This window comes from Lepisosteus platostomus, chromosome 2, assembly GCF_059453375.1.
Source record: "Lepisosteus platostomus isolate fLepPlt1 chromosome 2, fLepPlt1.hap1, whole genome shotgun sequence".
Taxonomy (NCBI): domain Eukaryota; kingdom Metazoa; phylum Chordata; class Actinopteri; order Semionotiformes; family Lepisosteidae; genus Lepisosteus; species Lepisosteus platostomus.
The window spans coordinates 78313869-78340348 of NC_142612.1; the positions used below are offsets into that span (position 1 = coordinate 78313869).

The following is a 26480-nucleotide window of genomic DNA, read 5'->3' on the forward strand; positions in this document are numbered from 1 at the left end:
ATAGTCTCCTCGCATTCGCGGGGTAAACCAAAACTTTCTTCTCTTTAACCTCTCTCATACAAATAAAAGAAAACACACAAACTTCCACAACATGACAATTTTCTCTTTCAATACACATATAATATCGGTGTGGCTCTGTGACTGATTTTTTTTTTCATTTTAAGTTAAAAAGGATACAAAGGCAGGCTCAAGTAAAAAGAAAGAGACAGAATTCCGTCAACCGAACCTCTCCCGCGCCAACATCATCAGTTTCTTTTTGCCTTTGTATATCCGTTTCAGGTTATCAATAAACTGTGTAAACTGGATGTGTCCATCATGAGCCATTAAGAAGGTCTCTCTTGCCCTGCTAAGGAACTCGATGAATTCACTCGCATTTCGCATTCTCTAAATAAATAGTCTTCTCCGATCAAGACTTGAAAAGGTTGACTTCCTGTTTTCAGCTTGACAAGTTCTCCTCTTGACCCCGTCGCACAGCTGTCGAACTGTCTCTGTTGCTCTCCACAAGAAGAATACAACACAGCAGAGATCTTCCGCGAAGCACAGAGGGGGAAAGGAGGAAGGCAACTATCGTCCTCCTCCCCACCTCGCAACCTTCGCTCCTCTAATTCTGGTCTCCTGTCTGTCCCCCAAGCCCGTCTACACTCTGGGGGTGACAGGGCCTTCTCCTGTTACGCCCCCAATCTCTGGAGCTCTCTCCCCAAGGATATCAGAGAGTTCTCTCAACTCCTTCAGATCCAGACTCAAACCCTTCTTCTTCAGAAGAGCCCTTACTGAACTGGTTCTGTTCTTTACCCCTGTATTTACTCCTGTATTCAGTTTCCCCATCTGCTGTCTCCTCATTGTGCCCATCTTGTGTATTTTCTATTGCCGTCACTCTCTCAAGTGCTTTGAGAAGCCACCTTTAAATGGCGCTATATAAAATAAAGTTATTATTATGAATCATTATTTTTATGGCGGACTACATCGCAGGCCAGGCAGCCCGGCGGAAGGATTGCGCTGGCCGCGGCGGCGTGGGCAGGCGGCGGGAGGGGCCGAGCGTGTGTCGACGCAGGCAGGGGCCCCTGTTTATTACAGCCTGGTGCGGGGCGACACATCGCAGCTGGCGAGCTGGCAGTCCTCTCCTGATATCGGCATTGCACACATCATCACTACTACTACGACCACCACCGCCACAGCAGCAGCAAAGCACAGCCCGGCCCGGGGACCGAACACAGACGCACGGAGGAGAAAAGCAGCAGCAGGTTAACAAGATGGTGGCGAAGCAGAGGATTCGCATGGCAAACGAAAAGCACAGCAAAAACATCACGCAAAGAGGCAACGTAGCCAAAAGCACGGTGAGTCCTGGCGTGTCTCTGACGGAGAGGAGAAGGTGGGGGAGTCGGCGGCGGCGTTAAAAAGTGTCCGAGTTTTCCCCCTCTCCTCCTCCTCCTTCCTCTTCCCCCCGCGGGGTCCGTCTGGGGAGTCGCGTTTCTTTACCCCCCCAGCTCTGTGCAAGTGTGGGGCGACGCGGCGATTCCTGCTCCGGTCCTTAAAACGCCATCATCATCATCATCATCATCATCATCAGCAGCAGCAGCAAGAAATCACAGCCCCCCGCCCCACTGCGAGGAGAGCAGCCGGGTGGTCGGGCTGGAGCTGGCGAGGAGAGGGGCGATTGCGCGTCTCAGTCGGTGCCGAGTAGATGCGCGACGTGTCCGGCTGACAGAGGGGCGACTTGCCCCTGAGCCCCTCTCCCCTCTACCCCCCCGCCCCAGCAGCTCCTACCCTGGGGGTGTATCTTGTCACTTGCCACATTTTCATCTCGGCTTTTTTTGTTGTCTGTTTGCTTTTCAGAGAAACGCTCAGGACGACAAAGTCTCCGTCGGACCCTGGTTGTTGGCGCTGTTCATTTTTGTCGTCTGTGGGTCAGGTGGGCTGGAGTCTTTTTTTTGTTTGTTTGATTGTTGTTGGGTTTTTTTTTTGGTTTCTGGCAGCTTCCCCCCACCCGGGGGTGGGGTGGTGGGGTGGGAGGGTCGAAGTTCAGTTTAGTTTGCTTTCCTTTCCTTTTTCGCATGTTCTCGGTCACCCGAGCGCTGCTTGTTCGTGGCGTTGGCACGCAGAACCGGGCGAAGGAGGATCTCCTGTGTACAACAAAACAAAACCAGAAAGAAAAAAAAAAACTAAGAGGGGTTTGGCGTCGGAAAGGTGAGAAGTCCGAATGCCAGGTTCCTTGCACGGACTTCTCAAGTCTCCCGTTGGCGTGTCGGATAGTGTCGAAACCGTCGGCTGTGCGCCCCTCGGAGGGAGACTTCGGGTTTCAGTACGACTGCACTTTCATGTCTGCTGGGGGGGGCTAGCGCCGTGGAAACACCTGGGGACACGCGTGTTTCCTGCCGTGCAGGGTGCTGCTCTCGGGATCGACTCGCCGGCTTATCTCGGCGATAGGCGGCCGGGCTTGTTGACACTGTATCTCTAACCTCCTCCCCCCCCCCAGCGCCCTTGACTCGGGATTAAAATTTAAACTTTTTATCTGCACTGCTCTTGTATGCAGTTGTCAGATGCCTGTGGGTTGCGTGACTGCCGAGCCCTCAGCAGGCCTTTGTGCGGGTGTTTGGAGGACTGGCATCTGGAGAAATGGTTTTTTTTATCCCTCCCCTCCTGCAGGGAAGAGGGTAACTTCTCCAAGATGTGCGGGGAGAGCTCTGTTCGGGAAGCCCAATCGGGTTCTGAAAGCCTCCGAAATGCCCCCTGTGCCCTCGGCAGCAGGTCCCACGAGCTGGGCTTTAGTGCCCCTGTCAGCAGGCTGAGGAGAGGAACAGGGGGCAGTTGTCCCGGGGGGGTGTGGCAGTGTGGGTGTGCCGGGGGGGGGGTTGGGGGGAGTGCTGAGTTTTCATTCACGTTCAGTAATGAGGGCTCATTTCCCCGGTAAACGAACAATTTTTGCAGCTCGTCCGTGATGACACAAGTACTGAACGTGTCTGGTGTTTCGTAAAATTAAAACACGGTCACTTTTCACTTTCAGCAGTAAAACGTGCAAGCGGGCCCTGTTCTGTTCTGTCAGAAGCTTGTCCGTCCGGGTTGTGTAATGGGTCCGCGGGTCGGCGCTGTGAAAGACGTCTCGGCATGCGCTTCGCTTGCCTGGCGCAACAGAGGAGTGAACAACAAGGTCACGTGGAGCTCGGAGTAGTGACAGGACCTCCACGCGCGGCCGTTGTTGTTGTTGTTTGCCTGACCTTCCTCATATCTGAAGGTCCGTCCGGCTTCGCCGCCAGTCCTGCGGCTCTTGGCCGGAGGCGTCCGCAGCACCGCCCTGGACATCAGGCCTGCTGGGGTGCGGTCCCCTGTCCTGCCAGCTTCTGGGAAAACACAGACGGACACGCACCTTGTTCTGGTCTTTCTACTGCAGGCTCCTCTAACAGAATTCCTGGTGTTGTTGCTCTTCCCTACAGCGATCTTCCAGATTATCCAGAGTATCAGGATGGGGATGTAAACTGCAGTGACCAGGCCTCTGTCCTTCGAACCCGAGCATTCCAGCCCCCCCCCCCCCCCGAACACTGCACAGCTCCCGGCTGTCCTCATCATTCCCGTGATCGTCATTATTCCCGTTCCAGCTCCCGGAGTCTGGGGTTCCTCTGGGCCCCGTTGTGCGGCTGACAGGTCTCCCCCCACCCGTGCCTTAAATTGTGTAACGAAAGCCATACGATTTGTAAACTTCACATTCCAGTCTGGGACCATGATCGAGTGTCATATGCTGTAGATTCTGGGTTGCGTTGTGATTGTGACGCAAAAGCTTTCTTCGCCACGTTTGTACGACCTGCTTTGTTAAGACTTCTTCCCACCTCCCCTCCTGCTTTCTTTTGATTCCTCTACAGTCCACCTGTGTCTGATTTCCTCTTTATTTTAAAAGAAGGATAGTATGTTTAAAAGAATAACGATGATTTGCTTCTGGCGTCTGCCTGCGTCCACTCTGCTGGGCGTTGGGACGGGCACGGCTGCTGTACACACCACTGTCCGGAGCCCGGAGCACCTGCTGGTCCGGACGCCTCCCAGGGCGTTCCCGAAGTCCGAGACGCCGAGAACCACCCACGACTGCGACTTGACTGGAAGCAAGTAGCAGTCCTGTTTTTTTCTTTCCTGTAGTATTTATACCTCTCCTGTGATGTAGGTGATCAACCGGAGGATTTGAATTGAATGAAAGGGACATCAAGACGGAAAATGTTTGGCTTGCACTCTTTGTACAATCTGCAAAAAAAAAAAAAGAAGAATTGTGTGTTTGTTGCCATTTCAAGCCCCCAAAACAAATAAAAGATTAAATTAAAACTGGGCTGCTTTGTGCTGCTTGGGTGCCACCAGGTTGTACATAAAGTTTTTTGCTTATAAATGCAGTTTGAGCTAGGGCTGTGCCCGTGTTGTTCTGAGAATGTTTATCGCTACGCCACTGTGCAAAAATACAACTAAACAAACTGGGGGCTTCAGTAATAGTTTCCCACCCCCATTCTGAAACCGTGATGCAGGCCAGACAGGCCACGTCACTGTGAGGAGCACTGCGCCGGTCACTTGAACTGAGAAGTCCGTTACAGTAGTGGCCAGAATCGGGCATGAGGAGTGCTCGATTGTTTTAAGGCTGAATCTCTGGTTGTGACACACATCCAGGACTCCTGGCACGTGTGTTTGTGCCTTACAAAAGGAAAACAAGGGGGGGCTGACCTGTCTGTGCCGGAGAAAAAGCATGTGTACCCCAGTTTGGGCCAGACTGCCTGGCTGTTGCAGGTACAGCTACGATGAGATCCTTATTCATGTTGTCGTCTCAGGACATGAGCAGTACAGCGGAAACGCAGTACAGCAGTTAACACCATGCAGTGGAGACAGTACATCACGGAGTTTTTACACAGAGAATGAGACGACACCAAAATAAATATCAGAAATGAGACATGTGACACGTTGCCATGGAAAGCACCATCTTATGCAGGATGTTCCCAAATACCTCCGAACACGTGGCCGGCTGTATAGGATAAGATCACTTTATTGGCCATATACAAGTTCTTGCATCAGGAATTTGTCTTTTTTCACATCTCCCAGCTTGCTCTACACGAGACACACAAGTACACGGAGAGAGAGAAGCTGGGAGTCAGAGTGCAGGGTCAGCCATTTATACAGCGCCCCTGGAGCAGTTGGGGTGAAGGGCCTTGCTCAGGGGCCCAACAGAGTAGGATTCCTCTGCCGGCTGCGGGATACGAACCGGCAACCTTCCAGCCACAGGCGCAGATCCAGTGCTCCGCCCCTATGAGATGAGGCTCGGGATTATTGTTAATCCGCGACATCCGGCAATTCTTTAGTTATAATTTATAATTCTATATAAATTTAGTAATTTTTCTTCTTGCTTCTATACGAACCGAACAGCTGGTGTTGACGAAGGGAACTGGAGCATCCATCCCTCCATCTTGTATCCCAACAAGCAAAGGGTGCAGGGCAGGGCACACCCTGGGAGGGACGGCACAGGGAGGTCAGGACTCGCACTCACACCCTGGGCAGGACACCAGTCCATCACAGGTCACACACACACAGACAGACTTGCACTCACACCCTGGGCAAGACACCAGTCCATCACAGGACACACACAGACTCACACTCACACCCTGGGCAGGACACCAGTCCATCACAGGACACACACAGACTCGCACTCACACCCTGGGCAGGACACCAGTCCATCACAGGACACACACAGACTCACACTCACACCCTGGACAGGACACCAGTCCATCACAGACACACACAGACTCGCACTCACCCTGGACAGGACACCAGTCCATCACAGGTCACACACAGACTCACACCAGGGCCAATTTCCCCACCAGCCCTGTGAGGTCCTAACCACTGCGCCACTGGGATTCTGGGAACAAGGTGTTAGAGGTTCAGGCTTCTGGAGCTGCACACGGCAGCTCAGTGGTCCAGAGCTCATCTTTGACACCCCCCCAGGAGGGGTCAGTCAATCAGAGAGCCCCCCCTCCAAAACCACCAACAACTGTTGTTATTCTTGTAGCTGCATGTTTACAGCATTTTTCTAGACACTCCACTCACAGCACTTTACAGGTCATGGGGACTCTCCTCCACCACCTCCAGTGTGCAGCAGCAATAATAATGTAACGCTTACGGCCGACAGGCACTGTGTAAGAGCCGGCGTACCAGAGCGGGTGACGTCACCGCCCTTCCCTGTGATAGCAGGACCACAGCTACTGGGCTGTTGAGAGATCTCTCTTTAGCTCACGGGGCTGGGTCGCTGCAGAGAGACGCGGAAGTCCCGGGTTCGAGCCTCCAGTCGGGATGGGGCCGACCAGATGCGGCAAGGGCGCCCGCCTGAGCCCCCGTTGCGTTACAATAACATAGCCCCGCCTGGATGATGCAAAACATCGCTGCTGCCCATCCATGCAGCTGGGGGGACTGGAGCACCGGGGTGAAATACATCACTCGGGGCACAACAGGAGACTCTGTGGGTTCAAAAACTGCACCCACTGCGCTACACCACTTTACCGTTAAAAAAAAATTAATCAAAACGACTTTTCTGCTGGTTTCTTTCACTCGTAGTTCGTAGCCTACAGGCGGCGAAGGGAGTGCGCGGACAAGCTGGACACTTGCTCTCTCTCTCTCTATCCAGAAGTACCGATGTCTGGAGAGTCTGAGAGTTGCATGAGCCCCCGAGAGTAATTCGGAAATTAACAGAAGTCAACCAGATTATTCGGACCAACTTTATTTCCAGCAACTCAGAGTGATTCCGTTCCTCGTGAATTTAAATAAAAACATCTGCAGCCATCTGTCCTACACGAATTAACGGTAGCTTCGAAACCTTCCGTTGTTATTGAAAGGTCATTTTAGACGTGGCCTGCAGCCGCTACTGCGCATGAAATTAAACCACAGCTCTAATTGAGCAATCGCACCCTTTGTCCGCTAGATGGAGACAAGCTCTTGCATTTTCTAGAGTGAACACGGCGCAGGCAAATCCTGTTCTTCAATCTTGGCAGTTTTGGAATGACTCCGAAAATTTTTACTAGACATTTCTTCTCCGAAAATATTTGTTTTTTCTTCCCTCTGTACCTAATTTATGATTGCCGTAGAAAAAGAAAAAAATGACTTTTTGTGCGCAAAGAATAAAACACGCCATGCGTTTTGTAACGCGCCTAGATGCTGTGTTAATAATAATAATAATAATAATAATAATAATAATAATAATAATAATAATAATAATAATAATTGCTTACACTTATATAGCGCTTTTCTGGACACTCCACTCAAAGTGCTTTATAGGTAATGGGGATCCCCTCCACCCCAGCTTCTCTCCCTGTCTGTGTGTCTCATGGAGAGCAAACTGGGGTCTGTGAAAAGACAAATTCCTAATGCAAGAAATTGCATATGGCCAATAAAGTGATCTTATCTTAGAATATGCAATCCATTAACAAATGATCACAGTACACCATGTGTCCATCACGATGAGATAGTTTGTACTTTGTAGCCAGCCGAACCCAGATCATTTATATGACCTAACTCATATAAATCGGTTCTAATTGATTTTCAAAAGCCATAGAACAGTCCCGGAGAAGCATGACACCTTAGGGGTTATAAATCAGTCTGAAATCGTCAGATTTAAAAACACTGTTTTGCAACAGTTTTGTCGGGGGCTTTACCGCGCGTTCGATTTAATTTGTTCTATTAAGCAGTTTAAATTAAAATGTTAAATCCCAGTTCTCAAAGTCCGGCGCTGGCTGCTTCTAATTTACTTCATTCTTACGGTGCTTAAACCAATTAACTCCGTGAAATGATCAAAACGCCACGTGCTCGTGTTTTCGCAGTGGGACGATCTCACGGGCTGCTGCTCCCCTCCCCTGGCCTGAAAGTGTAGGATTTAGGATACAGGCCCGAGGATTTTGAACAGAATTTGAAAAGTCGTATTTATCATAATGGCTGCATATCATTTCTCAAAGGTAGTATCGGCACATTTCTTACACGTTGCGAGCTGGGCAGGGTTGGGGAAGCGGGTTTGCAGTTCTGAGTCCGTGGATGTGTTTGTTTATGATGGTGTTTGCTTACCGACGTCAGGAGGAGAATTAAAACCAGCTCAGCGCCCACAGTTCATCACGCTCTTCCCCGAACAGGTGAGCCGGTGAGCTCATGATTCAGGTGCTCAGCTGAGTTATGACTCTTCCATTTCTCTCTCGACCGCAGCGGCCGCGCCTTAAAGCACATCCCGTCACACACTCTGTTTGCCCGAAGAGCTTTCCCATGACAGCTTCACCCAGACAGAGGGCTTAATCACCCAGCCCTGCTCCCGTGTGCGTGACGTGTTCCTACCTTCCAGTCCCTACCTGCCAGCGCTGCTGAGGCGATCTGGTCAAAGTGCTCTACTGTGCTGCCGTCACAGCTGTGACCTGACACACGCATGTATATGAAGGCAGAGGTGGCTTCTGAGTGTCCCTGGCGTTAACAGACAGCATCACCTCTTCCTCCCAGGAGCCCAGGAGAGGGAACGTTCCCTCTCCCAGTGAGAGGAGGCACACAGCAGCTCAGCTGGGCTTCACCTGCTGGATAAAACCAGCTAACTTCAGGAAGGTCAGACCGTGCAGAACTAAGGAGCAGCAAATGGCCTGTACTGTCCTAAAAGGGGTGTGAGATTTTCCCTTGCAGGCCCACAAGTTTGAAAATCGCACAACCGGTTGAGTAAGTCCAGGCATCGACATACATCAAAGGAGTCCGACATCACACTCCTATCTGCTCACTGGTGACCTTTGGGCAGTTTTAAATGTTTGGTGCAGCACGTTTGCTCCATTTAGCACCTGACCACCTACATTTGAATGCTAATTTACTTTCAGAGTTTCAGGTTTTCATTTCTATTGAGCTTTAACCCACCCTCTCTTTTTCATTTCTCTACAGCTTATTTCCAAATATGCAGTTAGAGCTTAAAACTCAACATTTAATGTTTTCCAATAGCAGAGCAAAACTCCTACTTATTTTTATGGGCATGGTGGAACAGTGGCATTGCTGCCTCACAGCGCTGGGGCCCTGGGTTCAATTCTGGACCCAGGCTGCTGTCTGTGTGGAGTTTGCATCTTAACTGTGTGTGTAAAATTAGTCCTATTATCATGGGTGCAACACACGGACCATGTGGAGTGGTATACGCACCATTACAGACCACAAAGCGCAACCCAGCTATGTCGCACAACAGTCTGCCTCTCTTCCCGATGAGCTAAATTCATTCTCTGCTCGGTTTGAGGTCGGTGACGCAGATCCAGTCAGGAAGATTCCAGAAATCCAAGACGGAAACCCACTGATCATATCCAGAGCGGATGTGTGTAAAGTTTTTAAAAAGACCAATCCACGCAAGGCTCCTGGCCCTGCTGCCATCCCTGGCCGCGTTCTGAAGGCATGTGCAGACCAGCTGGCAGATGTCTTCTCGGACATATTCAATCTCTCTCTAGCTCAGTCTATAGTTCCTTCCTGCTTTAAGAAAACCACCATTGTCCCTGTTCCTAAGAAACCCAGAGTCAGCTGCCTAAATGACTACCGCCCTGTTGCACTCACATCAGCTATCATCAAGTGCTTTGAGCGGTCAGTCAAAGCACACATCACCTCCTCACTGCCTGACACCCTAGACCCACTGCAATCTACGTATCGCCAGGTGAACAGAAAATGCTATTGCCACTGCCCTCCATACTGCCCTCTCATACCTGGATAAGAAAGGAACATATGTGAGAATGCTGTTGATTACACCTCAGCATTCAATACCATAGTGCCCTCGAAGTTTGTCATCAAGCTCCAGGACCTGGGATTGAACACCTCCCTCTGTAACTGGGTCCTGGACTTCTTGACGGACCGTCTTGCAGGTGGTGAGGGTGGGCAACAACATATCCTCTACCCCGACTCTAAACACTGGAGCCCCCCAAGGCTGTGTGCTTAGCCCTGTCCTCTACTCCTTATTCACCCATGACTGTGTCGCCAGGCATCACTCAAACTCCATCATGAAGTTTGCGGACGATACAACAGTCATCAGCCTGATCACAGATGGTGAGGAGTCTGCGTACAGGGAGGAGGTTGAAACTCTGGCAGCATGGTGCCAGGAGAACAGCCTCTCTCTGACCATCAGTAAGACTAAGGAGACGACTGTGGACTATAGGAAACACCAGGGGGGAGTTAGTCTGCCCCTTCCCCTCTTTAGGATCTGAGTGTAGTCTCCTGCATGTTTATAGAGCACCCCAATAAAGTGTAACAAGTGCACCCCATTCCTGGACTGCAGAGGTAAACTCCCACCCCCAGAGGAAGTCCTAGAAACCCCGACACGTACAGGCTGTTTTCTTACCTAGCTGGTCCACTCCGATCCACTCAGTGGTTAAACACACGGCTGCCTTGCATTAGGGGAAAGCTGGCAGCCTCGTTGGCCAAACTGCGATTTCTACTGGCGCCTTCAGCCGAGAGCTCGGGGCGCATTAACCCTTGTTAGAGGAGGAGACCAGACACGCTTCCACTTTCTCCAGATAGAAAATTTAATACCTTCCAGTTTGTCAACTTCAATGCACAAGTATGGCCCAAGAGCAAAGACTGGAGCATGAACCTTCTGCAAAAAAAAAAGCAGCGCCGAGGAGGAATCTTGACCACAAATATTTCACCCAGGAATCACGAGAGCTACACAGCAAACAGCAGGGACAGTGACACATGCCATTCTCCACTGACGGGAGGGCACGATCCAGATCTTACAGGGAAGACAGAAGGTGCAGGATGGTTTTGACATGTACCAGTGCTGCAGGTTTTGATCCAGACATCCACTACCCATTCAGGATTCAGTAAGACAGTGAGCAGCGATTCATGCCTTTTTAATGAGCATCGAAAGACACTGGTCTTTTAAATACCCTCAAGCTGTCTAAGGTATTTTGATTATGCAGAAACAAAACAATTTTAAAGGGGATTGCTGAGGAAAATTGAAAGGTTACAGTGGAAAAAGTCTATATTGCACCCTTAGCACGTGCAACTGTCTTGTGTTTATTCAGTCTAGGAAAAACAAACCGAATTGACAAAATGTACAATTTCAATTTAGCAAATAAGGTCTTAAAAGAGTGTAATGACCACTCAGGGGCCCTTTAAATACTCAGTGTACACTACACTTGGAATCTGAATGTTGCATTTATTAAATACATTAAAATTTGCAATGTAACAAAACGTTTTTTCTGCATATGAAATTCAAAACACCATTTAAATGAACAAAAGATGGCTCACTTCATTTCTCTGACTAGTGTGCATCCCCACTAGATTCACCTCCATCACTGCCAGCTCTTCGTTCGGTTATTTCATCAACATTGTTCACAGACTACTTACAATAAGAGTGCTGAATAAAAACATGAGGTAAGAAAGTGGTTTGAAGATTACAGATCATGCAGAACATGCTAAACAGCAACAAAAGATTTTCTTTTTTTGTCGTGAAGGAGAAAGTAACAAAACTAAAAAATACGTATAGAGTGTGCATTACAAAATAAAATTGAATTACACAGCTTTGCATCTTTGGTTACAAAGTAGGTTGAACAATTTCACAGCTTTTTTTCCCCCAATTCCCCCCCACCCCTCCAGAATGCACAAGATTTATTTAAAAAAGGTTTAGGGCATAATGGCAATCACCTGTTCTTAAAGAAACTAGCAACAGACACGGCATAGTTCTCTTCATCAAAACAGCCCACCAGAGATTGGTTTAAGATTTCAGATAACTGATGTTAACCTGTACAAACTTGCTATGCTCTTTTATACTTTACACTCTATACAAAATGTACATTCAAACTGGGTCTTAACTATTGTAAATAATCCCAAAAATAAAATTGCCGTTAGTGTTAGTACTACACCAGGAATTTCTTTATTATTGCCTACATTTTACTATCTCTCTGCAATACCGCTCATCCATTTCATTTCAGATTACTTTACATTTCAAAACGTTCAGAACTTTCCTTTCAAAATGATTCTGTGACATTGTTCATTTACATTACGAAAATAGCAGCCCTGTAATAAATAAACAGCAAAAACAGTAAAAACTGAATGGATGTAATTTTTTTTTTTCTAACTCATGTTGAAGTATGGTGGGCTCTTAAAACAGACTCGCACTTCTTACAACATGAAGACAGCTCCATTGACCAACTAAGGTTTCCACAAAAAAAAACCCCGCAAGCAAGCCTTAAAAAAAAAAAGGATGAGAAGTACCACCCACAGCTCGGCCCTCTTCCAGGTACAGCCATCTCCGCCAGACGCCCACCCCTTCCCTGTGCGCTGCACCCGCGGCGCCGCGCGAGATGGGCAGGACACAGAAAGCTCTTGCAGGATGATTGTCTAATACTGGGAAGGCCAATGACTGCACGCACTCTGAAGCATGGCTCTTCGCTTGAAGACTGGTAAGAACACTGGTGGCGGACAAGACTCGTATTTTTTTTCTCCACTTCCGTTCTCTTCCCCCCCCGCCCCGCGCGGGGGGCCGGGGGGGGCTTCACGCAGACGAGGCGTTGGGCTGCTGGTGGGGGGCCGGCGGGCCGGCCTCGGTGGGGGCCGCGCCCGGCGGCGGGGTGCCGCTGGGGTTCGTGAGCTGAACCGAGAGCTGCGACAGCTGCTCGGTGTTGGCCAGGGACTTGAGCAGCGCGTTCTCCCGCTCCAGCACAGAGTTCCTCTCGTACAGCTCCTTGATCTGCTCCTTCAGCACCTCCACCTCCTCCCGCACGGCGTACATCAGGTGGCTCTTCACCAGGTCCTGCAGGGAGGGAGACAGGCGCACAGGAGGCACGGCGTCACTCGGGGTGCCCAAGGGAGACGGGGCGCTAAGGCACTCCGAATCCTGAAAGCGCCTCGACAACATTTTTGGGACATGACGAATCCTAAAGCAAAGCGGGTCTAAGCGAGAGCTAGGTCAACCCAGTTATACTTGGGCCCGGGAGATGAGTCGAATATTCTGACCATCTCTTGAGCTACCTGCACTCCTACGATCTTCAAGTCATTAGAGACATTCCTGCTCCACACTATACGTTTAGACTTAACAGTCGCCATTAATGTCCAGTTTGGTATATTGTACCATAAAACTGGATTAAAAGTAAAGGTAAATACTCTTAATCAACAAACTAAAGAAGGCTTTAAAGAACGGTTAAGTGTTTTTAGGACTTTCAGTTGTAAGTGCGTAATTCGGCAAAACAACAACAAAGTGACCGTACTTACCATCGCCTGCTCTATTTTGTTATCGATGGCTACAACGCTCGCTCCGGATGTACTGCAAAGAGGAAAGAGAAGAAGAAATGTACATAAGCGCGGGCACTGATATCGCATTCTTCACGCTCCGTGCTGTTACGCTGCTATTTCAGAACCTCAGTCAAGTTCAGACAGGCACAGCACGCCATGGGACCCGACTGGACACACGGCCAAGCCTTCCGAGGAAGTCTATCTGCACCACGGAATCGCTGCCGCCTTGCCAAGACCGCCTCCGCAGCGATCTTCTCGATCTCCCAGATCTGGCACCGCCTCCGCTAAATACCTGGCCGCGGCATGCCAGCTCCCGGGGGGGCACCCGAGCTCCTCTACCAGGACGGGGCCGCAGAAGCAGGGCACTGAGTAGTATGAACCAGGGCTGCGGTGCTGTCCGCCACAGCGCACCGGAAACGAAAGCAAAGCCTGCCGGTCTCTCGGGGCTGAACGCGCGCACGCCTGCCCGCCGTGCTCGAGGCGCCGAGCGCGAGCGCGCGCGCCTGCCCTGCCCCCGAGGAAGCGCACGGGGCAGCGATCTGGCTCCGCGTCCAGGAAGAGAAGACCTTTTTTTTTTTTCCACCCCTCCAGCAGCTGCGTAAGAAAATCAGGTTCCTGCCAAGCCGGTCACGAATGCAAAAAAAAAAGTCTCCTTTTTGGCACGGGTTGTCCTATTTAAACGGTTTCCCCCTCTCCATTACCATCTACTTGTTTCCACTGATCACAGACCCGGCTCCTCCCGCAAAGCGCACACGATCAATCTGCACACGAAGAGCGCGTCACAGCGCAGATCACCGCGAACAGCACAGCTTTCGGAACCGCGACGTCACAGACGTCCAGCCCGCACAGCGCGGCCCCTCGAGCGACGAGCACCACGCACTGGATGAGATCGGAACAACCCCACGGGACACAGCGATGTTCGCGCTGCCTGGAACCGAGAATGAGGACCACTTGCGCAAACCGCGCCCCGAGACCCCGAGGCTGCGGGACCGCCGCAGTGCTGACACCTGCCTCTTCACTGAGGCAGGGAAGACGAGCTGAGCCGCAGTCTGCCCGAGACGCTGGCTGCTTTTTGTTTGGGGGGGGGAGAGGGTCCTCCGCTCGGCTGTCAACGTTTATTTGGGGGGCGTCGGCACCTCGCCCGCGAGCCCGGCCCCCCTGCAGCAGAGCCGGGGGGGGGGTCCCGAGCGCGCGGAGGGGATACTCCCCCTCGCTCACGCGGGATTTAAAGCACAGCGCAGCGCCAACTGCGGCCGCCCCAGCCCCGACAAGTGTCCAGCGCACTGGACGGGCTAGGGTCAGGAACACGGACATCCAGATCGGCGCAGCTGTGCGGGGGAGTGGGACCGGGCTTGTCCGGGGTCACAAAGCGCGCGGGAGCGAGTCGAAGCAGCACGAACACAACTTCGCCCAATGGGAAGCTCAGGCTGAACACGGGCACTCGCGTAAGAGTGTCCATCGAGCCCCGCCACGCGAGACGGGCGAGCGTCCCGGTCCCGGTCCCGGGGCGGACAGGTGCTCCCCGCGGGAAACCGGCGGGTCCCCCACTCCACGCGTGCGCGCGCGTCCTCAGCGTGTCCCGACCTCCCCGCCCGGGTCTCGCCGTCAGAGTCACTAACGCCGGGCGCGACGACACTCGGGCAACCCCCACAGCACAGCACGGCGAGCAATGACCCCTCTCCCCCCCACTAGGGCGCGGAATGCAGCGACATCCCCGAGCTGGGGTTCGAGTCAAACACCTCCACCCGTCTTTTCCCATAAAAAAAAGTTTTGAAAAGTTACCTGCAGCGACCGTGGTAAGGAATCAAGCCCCGGGAATACGGGGGCGAGGACCCGGGCGAGCAGGGCAGTCTGTAAGGCATTTTGGGGCGCATGACACACAGTCCGGGGGGTCCACGGCACGGGGCGACTTGTCCAACTGGTCCACGGAGCCAGAGACAGGGCAGGAGCCGGAATCATCTGAGAGCCGGAGTCACAGGAGCCCATTTAACTCCCCCAGCTCGTAAACACACGGGAGGAGCCCGGGGCGGGCAGCTGCAGCCTATTGGTCCGATCGCAGCTAGGGCTGTCTCTCCCGGGAAACAGGGACGACCCGATCTGAGCGACACCTCCGCGCACGCCGAGCCCCGCTGGCAGCACAACCACCATCGCAGGCCGCCCCCGCCGAGACCCAGGCAAACAAGCGGACCGGCTGATAGGGGGCTCCGGTCTCGGGAGACGCGGACGTGCGAGAACGGTGCTCCCAGTGTTTACATTTAAAAAACAAATCACGGCACTGCGTTTACTACTGCTATCGCTCAGGAAGAAAAACCCACCCAAGCTCTCCAGTAAACATGTTTAGGCAATACAAAAGCAACTGACTTTCCCCCACCTCCAGGTACAAGCACGTTTTCCACAATTCGCTTGCAAGAGGAGCTCCCGAGACTTTAACTCTTGTCGTCTTTCCCGGTCCTGTCCAGCACTTATCAGCTATTCAAGTACTTCGTTGCGGTGTAATCTTGGTTATTTGGGTTCCAGGAGTCAAGAATGGGCGTTTATATTAAAATGTCAACCAGACATGACAGATTACTGTATAGGCGCAGTACAGGAGAAGCCCACTTCACGTGAGGTTTTAACATGTATAAGGTCTCATTTTATTAAACTCGGCAGAGCCTGCCTAGGTCAGATATTTATGGACAACTGCCAAACTACTTTCCCTCCCCTCAAAATTTCCTGTTTTACATGAAGGCTCCATTTCTTTTTCTCTTCAACACTCACGTATTCTGTGCAAAATTAAATCAGGTTCAAATTACAGCGCGTGTTCAATTGCAAGTTGATGCAACCCTTTGCAAATCGATAGTTTTTTTTAACTGTAAAAAATGTCAACAGCAGGTCCCACATCACAGAGGGAGACCCCATAGTACCTGGAAACTTCAACCTATCCAACGCTGGTTCTGCCAGACCTACAATTCCAGGGTCTGATGAGATTTTTCCCCAGTCATACTGGCAGAAATGAAGGATGTTATTTAAAGACCCCTCAGCTTGGATATTTCAACTCACTGAGAGCGGAGCTCAGTGGTACCCACAGATGGGAGTACAGTACAGCAAATGCAACACTAATTCAAAAAGTATGGCTAAAGAACGGAACAGGGTTGCTGCAGACCAATCCCTCTCACTTTGCTTACTGGTAAAAGCTAAAACGACAGAGCTAACTTATGAAAACAAGCACAAAATAACTCAGGACCAACAAGACTTCAGAAGGAATCTTGTTTAAAATTCTTTCTCATTGTAAAACAAAAATAAGAACAGCAGAAAACGCACTGGAACTCACAACACGATGCATCCAGACCTGCAGAAATCTTACGATAGGGATAAGGTTGAAAGGTAATGCCTGCACATGGATCGAGAGCTGGTTCGAAACAGGCAGCAGCGCCCCATCTGAAGTAACACTACCTCCAAGTGGGCAGATGTGAGCAGCGGTGTGCAGCAGGGATCCATTTCAGATTCACTGCACATCCCAATCACGATCAGAGATCATGATTCTCATATATAGGAAGCAAACTAGCTACATTTACAGATGGTATAACAAGAAGTGAGTTACAGAAAGAGTTAAGTTAAAATTCTGGATTGCGTGCACTTCACAATGGAATCGAACATTGGCGAGGGCAAACTGAACTACAGATGGAGTGTCAATAGCGCATGGGAGGCTAGATGGGTTCTGGCTGCAGAACCTTCCACACTCTCATCAAGACAATGTGGGGAAGCAATAAAAAAAAGCTGGCAGAATGCATGAGTGCACAAAAGGGTCAAGGGTCAGTAGGAAAGGAATGCCTCCTAATTTTTTACTTTGCAACCAAAGTGATGCAGAAAAGCAAATGTATATTAAAGTTGACAGGGACTTTGTGGGGAAATAGCCTTAAGGTTGTCACATGTATCTTCCCAGTGGAAAAAAACCCCACTACTTCTAATTCTATTTATTCGAAAAACAATCAGGAGGCATTAATTTAGAACCAGATTTCCTAACAAAATGTGGAATTTAAATCCGGGGAAGCCGTGCACTGGCTTCACAAAGCACTAGCAAGACCTCATTTAGAACACAGTTTGGGTCAGCGTAAAACAAAAGGGATTTCTCAGCATTATACAGAAGATAAAGAGCAACAATAATGATTTTCCCAGTCTCAAGGACGGTCATATATGAACAGGTTAGGGAAAAGAAATCTCTTCGGTCTAGAGCAAAGGAAACAGATTGAATTGAATCCAAATCCATCAAATCTTAAGGGGCATGGACAGAACCAACCACGGGGTCCCGCTCACAGTGAGCAGTTAAGTAAGCACACAGGGTCATATTTTGAAACTCAAGTGAATTAATGTAGGAGTATAGGAAACACTCAAGATCAGGCTTCCCAGCTAAGTAGCTGAGGCCCAAATATTGGATTCTTTTAAGAAACGGACGAACAAAAGTTTAGATTTACTTAGCTATCACACCACCGAACTAGCAAAACGTGTTGACTGGCCTCTCATTTTTTTGCTCTCCTGGGAAAAACTGAAAAGCCTCACGCTAGCACATTCATACAATGGGGAACTTTGGTCACTACAGCCTCTCTCGGCAAACTCCGGTAACAACCAAGTGCCATAAAACAGCCAATTCAACAGCTTTCACATAGATTCAAGTCAGAAGATCAATACCTTATAATTCTTCATTAAAAAAGCGACACTGACAGGACTTTCCACAAATAACCCTCACTCTTTTGCTTCTCTGCTGCTAAGAGTGAATATGCCTAATCAAAACTGCAGTGGGAAAACAGGATGATAGGATGCCCTCTCTAAATACGGGAAGAGAGCACCACAAGTCATTGTTTCTACCGGACTAATGCTTTGTCATGTAAGTTTGTGGCTCCCAGCCTATGTTGCCAGAATCTTATTCTAGATGATACGAGGGCTGACTACAGGGGGAGGTGTGGTGGCTCTGTGGCTCAGGATCTGCGCCTGTGTCTGGAAGGTTGCCAGTTCGAATCCCGTTGCCGGCACAGGAATCCTCCTCCATTCGGCCCCTATGCAAGGCCCTTAACCCCAACTGCTCTAGGGGCGCCGTGTAAATGGCTGACCCTGCGCTCTGACCCCCAGCTTCTCTCCCTGTCTGTGTGTCTCACGGAGAGCAAGCGAAAAGACAAATTCCTAATGCAAGAAATCGTATATGGCCAATAAAGTGATCTTATCTATCTTATCTTTTATTGGGTGCCTAATGGTTTGTTTACCTCGAGGTGAATATTTGCAGGAAACAAACAAATCGGAGTGGCGGGTCAGGGTTCTGGGCTTCAGACCAGAGGGCTGCGGGTTCGAATCCCGAGTGGGAGGCTGCTCTCGTGCCTTTGAGCTGGGAGCTTCCCTCAGATTGCTGTATACAACGGGTCTCCCAGCTTGTGTCCTTGGTAGACATGTCAAGATTACAAGAGGAATGAATAACTAAAACATGCACCTGCGTCCCTCAGAGAACTGTGATTTCACTGTGGTTTTAAGAATCAGGTGGTAACAGAGTCAATATGAGTCCAGCAGATATCCCCTGCGTGCAACCTGGGACTGAGAAGAACACACACCCCCCACAAGAACTAGGTCATACAAATGTTTGTTTTACTTGTGCAGGGAGCTTTATTTCACTGACAAGACTTGCGGTTGGGCATTAACCTCAGCAGAGAGAAGAACGGACCCAAAACCGTAACCCACATCACAAACGCCACTTACTGCTGACTTCACAAAAACTGCCGAATGGATCCCAGCCATCGGGGGGTTTGACCCGTTTTTAAATATCAGCTGCTCTGTCCTCGCTCCTGCTGAACTAGCTCATATTCCGAGTCGCAACGAGCAAGGAAGTGAATAAACTGTTCTCTTTGTCGGTAACGAAACCCCAGTGTCTTAGAAACAGTTCAGGGCTGTACACAGAGCAAACCACCCGCAATGTAAGGACAACAGCAAGCCTGTAAGTGACACCAGCTCCCGGACTGCGCAGATGTGAGCATAAGCCCAGCACATGGTTTGGGCAGCAGCTGCACGGATTTTTTGGGGCGGGCACCGATCAACGAACACTCGCAAGCTGGGAAAAGCACACAGCTTTCGCATGCCCCATATCAGTCTCCAGACGTACAAACTGACCTCCCAGCTGGCCAGTGACCGAGACCGTGTTCTCAGGGCGAGCTGGGACTGTCCACCTTCTCCTCTGGGGGGGGACGCTCTCCACAGTATGACTGGAGCCCTCCTGCTCCAGCAGTGCTTTCTCCGTCTGCCTCTGTACTGTCCTGTCCTGTACTGGTGGGCCCCTGGACACATCCCCACAGGCCATGACAATCTATTCTCAGTTCATATGGTTGAACAAAAGGTAACACACTCTCTACGTGTAAAAGCAATACTTCTGGTAATAATATCAAATCCTTTTTTTAGTTGCCATGAACTTATAAACTTGTACCCCATAACAAAAAACTTTCGTTCTTGGATCCCCTCTACTCCAGTGGGGAACTGCCCCATGCAACAGTCGTAAAACTTGAGCACTTTTAAAAATCAGCTCCGAGGTGTGTTCTGTGGCACAGAAAGGTCACAAGAAAAGCGTTAACTTGATAGCCTGCAAGGACTTCAACTCAAATGCCTTGGGTTCATCTATATTCTACAAACATTTCCTGGGGCACCGTTATAACAGAGGATCGTTACTGAAACGAGCAGTAATTCCAGCTGGACGTGGCATGCAGGAACCTTGAAGGGAGATCAGGTCACCCAGCCCACCCCGATCGTTCAGCCTCTGACTGGCAGCTTTCCCCCCCAGACTCCCACTACTTCGTGTGCAAAACGACACATAGCCCTTTTCTGTTAAATGCTATGCAGAACCGTCCTGCTATGAAGAACTCGTCTGCAGAAATACTTCTCATAAGACTAGGCATAACTGCAGTGAGATCATGTTATAATGTCGTGTTTAGCTTTCCCATTGAGATTCGCCATGACATCTCACAACCAGTCAGACTGCAGATTTCACACATGAGTACAAAACCAGAGCTACATAAAGCCTCTCTCTTTATGTAGCTAAAGAAAGGGAGCATTATGACATTTAGATCTATAAAAGGGGCTGGCACTGAGATGCAAGCAAGTCACACTCCGTATCTGAGCGGATTCCTGAAGTATTACAACATCCTTTCAAAAAGCCTGCGCTGACGATTTAAACTCGGTGCAGATACAGCGCCTTCAGAACCTCCAGCAGTTTGTAGTCATGAGAAAGTAGTAAACTGCTGAGTCCATTACCGAGCGAACCCGCAGTCCAGTATGTCAGCGGCGGACCTCGCACAGAGTACAGGGGGTGTGCAGTATCAACAGCAGGGCTTCTCCACACTCTCACCAGTGGAAACCCAGCAGCAGGGCCCTGAACTGCGAGGCCGGTCTTGCCTTTGCAGACACCAGCCAGGCAAGGCGTGAATACAGCGAGGGCTGACCTCTCCGGACCCTACGGCCCAAACTGACGGTCCTCACCAGAAACCAGAGCTCCAGACTCAATTCTACTGGACGGGCGGGATAATGGAATAATAACCGAGGGCACACTCGACCGCAAGAGTCACTCACAACAGATACTCCTGTGCCCAAAACGAGCCAGTAAAAGCACACGTTCGCCTCCCTGACCCACGTAAGGAGACCAGTGCCATCTCACCTCGCCAATCCATCGGCTTCCCAGTGAGCAAGGCCCGTTTTCCTCTTTTAGAGGTACAGCACCCATTTGGGGTCACAGCAACACGACGACTGGGGAAAGAGGTATCCGTTTTATCCCAAAATTGCTTCTCGTTGACTCGGACCATTGACCAACATGCACTAATAGATATAAACTAAAATTACTACATGTAACATGGCTCAGTGTTTAGCGACATTATCAGCGCCCTCATAACGACTGCAGTTTAGGCGAACTTCCCAACCATGCTCTGTAGTTCGTCTCAGAAACTCACAATCAAGGGTTAATATTTCTGTGCTGCTCAAAAAAGTGCAAAGATTTTAAAAGTGCCAGGACTGTAACTCTATCAACATTATTTCCAGCAATAAAACAGCAGGAAAGTGAGCAGCATTTGTTGTTGTTCCTTGTAAATAGGCAGCTCTGTAACTAATGGATCCAATTATTTTCTAGCAATGTTGCATAACCCAGTCGCTCACCTCAAATTGATTTGCTACAGACGTCCCGAGTTACAAAGATAATTTAGCTCCCCCAAAATAACATTTCTGCTGCCCTTCTTGACTAGAAGTTTCTAATTATGATTTATCTTTAGTCTATAAAGGACTTGTTTTCATTTCTTTACTCTACCAAAACAGTAAAGAAATTGAATATATACATACTGTACTGCACAGAACACAAGGCAGTATGCGAATGCTGCAGGAGCCTATAGCTAAGTAGCTCATTAGTACTAACGACATTTTAAAAAAAGGTACATTTACCTTGTGCCTCTGGGTAGTTATAGCAGAAATTTGACCTAACAGATTACCCCTCAAACATAAAAGTCAGAAGGGTAAAAAAAAGTATTCCATTACAAAGGAAACGTGTAATATTGCAGTTCTTACTCACCAACCGCCAAGTATTCATACTAAGATAATGAGGCCACAAAGTCCAAAAACTGACTAATACCCAAAGAAAACAAAACTTTAGACAATCTTTTATTAATGGACGAGAATATAATGGCTCCCCCTAGTGGACAAGGATGTGGCCAAGAAAGAACACTGTCAATATAGGGGCTAGGTCAATCACTCCTGTGTTCTGTGCTTCTTACAATGTCCATATCTCTGCAAACTGACAGCACACTGGGGAGCAGTGCCAGTTTAAACTTCTACTGCACTATGCAAATAAGATCACAAGACAACCTCCTTTCATTCTGAAAACCTTTCTAGTAAACAGCCCACTACTGCACATCCAGAAATACCTGACTTGTGTTTTTAATAGCAACATGTTCCCTTTTTGGCTACAGATGCCTGCTAACAATGGCCCTCATTCAGATGCCAACGCAAGAGTTTCTCCTGGAAATACTGGAAAGGATGGACACTAAACTACAATCATGAAGTCAGGAAACGCTCGGTAATATTCTCCCTGGTTTGCTGCAATGAAGCTGAAGGTAAAAGAATGAGACTGCAAACTCAAGGGAACAACACGTACCCTGCCTTGTGTACAACAGACAACAAGCTTAATTCCTATGGGGTAAAAAAAAACATGCAGTGGAAAACGTTTTTTTTTTATTACTTTGTCACTCTTCAACTGGACCTTGGCACTATTTAAAATAAAATGTTGTATCTGGCCATTTCTTCAGCGCTTCCACTTCATTTTTTAATCTTTAATAACTGCACAGAGCGGGCGATACTACTGGCGCCCAGAAGGCAAGGGCGACGAAGAGCGCGGCACGGTTTGTCCTCCCCACCTCCAGATGTTTCAGGGCAACAGATCTACTCGCCACCCAAGACAAGTGGGAGCTCGTTAAGGTGCAGACCTCGAAGCGGTGTCCAGCAGGCTAGGACAGCTCCAATTAAACATTTGCTTTGGAAGCGCCCCAGGGGGTCTGGCAGCTGGACAGAGATCCAACAGGAGCTGTCACACGAATGACAGCTCCCATCGCTCACATTATCGTCATCTTCATATCCGGCACGCCACAGTGCATTGTCATTCTGCAGCCTGCTCAGGGGGAGCCTCAAGAAGCCCTACAGCCCCCTCCGCTGGCTCACGTGTGACCTCGGGGACAGATGCCACCGAACGGCATTCACTCCCATCACTGCCACATTCGCGCCAGGGGAAGACTCTGCAAGACGGGCGGCTCTCTCTCTCCCGCCACAGCGAGGCAGAGACAACCATGAGCAGGTAACCCCTTGAGGGGGAAAAAAAAAACAGGGCTACAGAAAAAGGAAAAGAAGAGCATTTCAACACAAAGACGTATCAACAAGTGGAATACCTGACATGCCTCGCCCTGGGCCACTGCTGAACACGACTGAGAAAAACCCTGCGGCGTGTAACTCCCGTGATGAATGAAGTCGCCTCGGGGTCGCGAGCTGAACCTGTCGTGCAGTGATGACAGGGAAGCACGGCAGCCTCAAATTTGTAATATCTAGCTCTCGCTTCCAACCGCGACTAAAACATTTCAGCACAAATCGCTGTGTTTAAAGACGTCGGAAGAGCCATCGCCGGGTCCAAAAAACAAAATCCTCGCTCTGAATTCGGAAACGGGGGCGCGGACTGCTGCCAAAGTCGCGTTACTCGAGACCACAGAGAAATTACTTTTTAATGCAAGCGGTATTTTGCTTAGGAGGATCCAGCCATTATCTGATTAAAATCTCTGGAGTGGACAACCTTAGCCTTAACAAATCACAGGGAAACAAACCAGAGTGATTCATAGGCTTCTTAGCTTTGCTGCGGCCTCAACTGTTAATTCAATTTAATTCAAACATGCATATATTTGGTTCTTGCTTATGGCACATGTGCTGCTATCAACAAATAAGGGTGCATTTTGAGATGCTACATACTTCTTTTGTACATGGTGTACTCAGAATGTTTGCACAGTAATTGAAAAGCATTTAGAATCAATTATTTCTCCCCAGTTTAGCGTGCTGGGGTAGCCCACTAGCTAATCTGCCTGGAGACGGGAGCCGGAGACACTCTCTCCTCGTGGTAGCAGAGCCCTCCTTTACACCGGGCGGTAGAAGGACCCAGCCCTGCCCGTACCACGGCGAGGGATACAGGCGCACAGCTGCCCCCCCCAGTCAGACAGCTGAGAGCTCATGCCCGCAGGCGGGAGGTGCTGCTCGCCCAGCTGAGAGCTCATGACTATAGCCGGAGCCGGCAGAGCCTGGGTTCGAGCCACCCATCACCAGGCTGCACTCCAGAGTGAAGGTTTTCACCGTGAAAAATCGCTCATGGAGCCCAGATGGAATGTTTTTACTTACAAGAACAGAGACGGTACAAACCGGCAGCATACAGGACTCAGACTGCGCAGACAGAGACCCCCCCAGTTTGAGCAGTTCAACTAAGTGGCACTTGCATGAATTGCTAAAATGTAACTACCCGCTCACTCAACCCTAATGATTTGATAAGGTATGCAAAGGGTCTCAAGGGTCTTTAGTTGTAAAAAAAAGCAACGTATGTGGGGAGATTATACACAACAAATGCAACACCTTCAAACAGAATTAATCCTGAGATAGTCCAAAAACATTCAACAATATGTAGGACACTTACAGGAAACCACAGCAGATTAATGACTGGGCCCAGGTACTATACTACAAGAAGCAGAATATACAATGTTGCAAAACTGTCACACTGATGCAAGTGAAACCACAGGATGCATGGATTGGAAATATACACCATCAGCATAATTAACTATTGCTGCAATGTCCCTTTTAACACAACCTTTTTTTCCCTTTATAAATTCTAGAAATGTTTCAACTCATTCCCATCAGAGCATTTTAGCGAGCTGGAAATGTTTTAATGAAACGTGCCCACTGTGACGAAATAAGAATCTGCTGCAGTTCTGTTAAAAAAAACTGCACCAAAAGTAACTCGGTACTTTCCAGTTCTTCACAAATGCACTTATCTTTTACAGAGAAAACATTTTAGCAGTTTAGATGGATAATGAAGTGCAAATACAAAAAATTAGGATTTTGTTATGTATGAATTCACTTTTCAGCCAAGAGATTACTGTACAACAGACTCAACTGCTGACTAACTGCTTTTCCTGTAACCCATTAAGCAAACCATAATGCCTGAAACAGACTAGTGATCTCTAACCAGCCCGTATGACTTACTTTTACAAATGGATTACATGCCACCTGAAAAAAACATGTAACAACCCTGCTGGAAAAGTGAAACCATTAACAGCTATGAGTGTTATTATTTATAGGGTTAGTAAGCACACCAAAATCAGTCCATTTGTTAGTAACATCAACAACTGAAGCCATTAGTGTTAAATTAGCTGCGCAAAATCTGCATGTAAAATTAAAACAGAAGCTCGCTTTCCTCTCTTGACTAAATGTCACCATGTAAAAAGCCTTTACACTCAAATGAGGATTTCACTATTTGCAGCAGCCTGCCTACACAGCTAGCTGTGCTTGGCCTCCGGTTTCATTTCCTGAGGTGCCTTTTTTCTTCTTCTTTCAGAAACCTTCAGAAAGCCATCTTAATTAACGTTCTGCTTTCAAACGCAAGGCCTTGTGCTGGGTCTCACCGGGGTGGCAGGACGGATGGAAACAAAACCAGAAGGCCGCCGATTTACAGTAACCAACCCCAAGAGCGGGGGCAGAGGTCAACGGGACCAGTCAGATCCGATTCTGCTCTCTGGCGACAAGTACACCGGCTTTCCAACACCACAGCGGCTCAGAGACCCAGTTAACGGAACGACTGGTGTCCTGAAATGACCTCCTGCAGACCCCGGCTGCTGTAACCCAGCTCCTGCGCTGTGCTCGCCTACGAAGGCCAACTCCGTCCGGGTCTCGGCCCCGCGGCACACTGACAGCAAGCGGGGCGGGAGCGCGGCCCGGACAGCCTCCATGCCTCCCATGCACACTCGCTCGCGGAAGCCCTGTCCGCACACAGCCTCTCACCTGCCACAGGGGCTCTTTGAATCCCGCGGCCTGTGACACGGGAAGGCTTGGAAGAAAGCCGTGGAGGGGTTCCTGCGCAGCCCGAGAGTCCAGACGGCAAGGAAGGGACGTGAGGAAGAAAGAAAGAGGGAAAAGGGTTTCACAACAAGTCATGCAATTCACATTTACACCGGAACCTAGTTTCTTAAAACGAAAGCCGAGGAAGAACCCCCCCCTCCCCCAGAAAAGCGGGGTTCAAACCCAGACCGGCGTCTAGGTACTCTCGAAAGCCCCCCACAAAAGGCGAGTCACAGAAGCACTCCTACGGCACTTGGCGTCCAGCTCGCTGTACAGAGGGGGCTGAAAAGTTGTGTTTACCCAGTAAAGCAAGAGCTGATTTATGGTATGTTTAAATATTTTAACAAAAAGCACATTTTCTTGGTTCTGGCACAATCCACTTTGTCACAGTGGACCATTACCTCATGACCAAATCCTCCGCCGAGCCTTTCCTGTACTATTAAATCCTTACAGGAACATTTAAACAAAATACCGCTTCTGAGTCAAAAGGGACTTCATCGGAACAAGGGCAGCAGCCTAAGCAAATTCCACTTCTGCACAAGGTCACATCCAAGAATGCGGTGAAAATGCTTTTTTTTCTATGCTCAGTCACAGACACAGAGGAAGAGGAAGAGAGGAGGAGGGGAGAGGAAGCCCACATCGCAAAACCA

The 26480-nt window shown here is 49.4% G+C and overlaps 2 protein-coding genes across 3 annotated transcripts in view; one reads left to right on the forward strand and one right to left on the reverse strand.

Moving 5' to 3' along the window:
• Positions 1 to 1010: 1010 nt before the first annotated feature.
• On the forward strand, positions 1011 to 4303 carry LOC148677333 (stress-associated endoplasmic reticulum protein 1). The gene is made up of 3 exons (XM_088620734.1): positions 1011 to 1334; positions 1834 to 1909; positions 3429 to 4303. The coding sequence occupies exons 1-3, from the start codon at positions 1251 to 1253 to the stop codon at positions 3467 to 3469; spliced, it is 201 nt and encodes a 66-aa protein (XP_088476860.1). The 5' UTR covers positions 1011 to 1250; the 3' UTR covers positions 3470 to 4303.
• A 6178-nt stretch (positions 4304 to 10481) lies between these two features.
• tsc22d2 (TSC22 domain family 2) overlaps positions 10482 to 26480 on the reverse strand; it is a 30519-nt gene continuing 14520 nt past the window's right edge. The window contains exons 2-4 of one of the 2 annotated variants that reach the window (XM_088620756.1): positions 25774 to 25845; positions 13195 to 13246; positions 10482 to 12736 (exon numbers count right to left, since the gene is read on the reverse strand). In XM_088620756.1, coding sequence (XP_088476882.1) covers positions 12479 to 12736; positions 13195 to 13246; positions 25774 to 25845 — 382 coding nt within the window. In that variant the 3' untranslated portion in view covers positions 10482 to 12478. The remainder of the gene's footprint in view (positions 12737 to 13194; positions 13247 to 25773; positions 25846 to 26480) is intronic. The other variant, XM_088620762.1, reaches the window with a different exon arrangement.

Excerpts from the sequence above, each read along its gene's own strand:
- LOC148677333 (XM_088620734.1), top strand. The coding sequence starts at position 1,251 with ATGGTGGCGAAGCAGAGGATTCGCATGGCAAACGAAAAGCACAGCAAA. Across the intron at positions 1,335-1,833 it reads GCAACGTAGCCAAAAGCACG|AGAAACGCTCAGGACGACAA; the intron begins GTGAGTCCTGGC and ends TTTGCTTTTCAG. Across the intron at positions 1,910-3,428 it reads TTTTGTCGTCTGTGGGTCAG|CGATCTTCCAGATTATCCAG; the intron begins GTGGGCTGGAGT and ends TCTTCCCTACAG.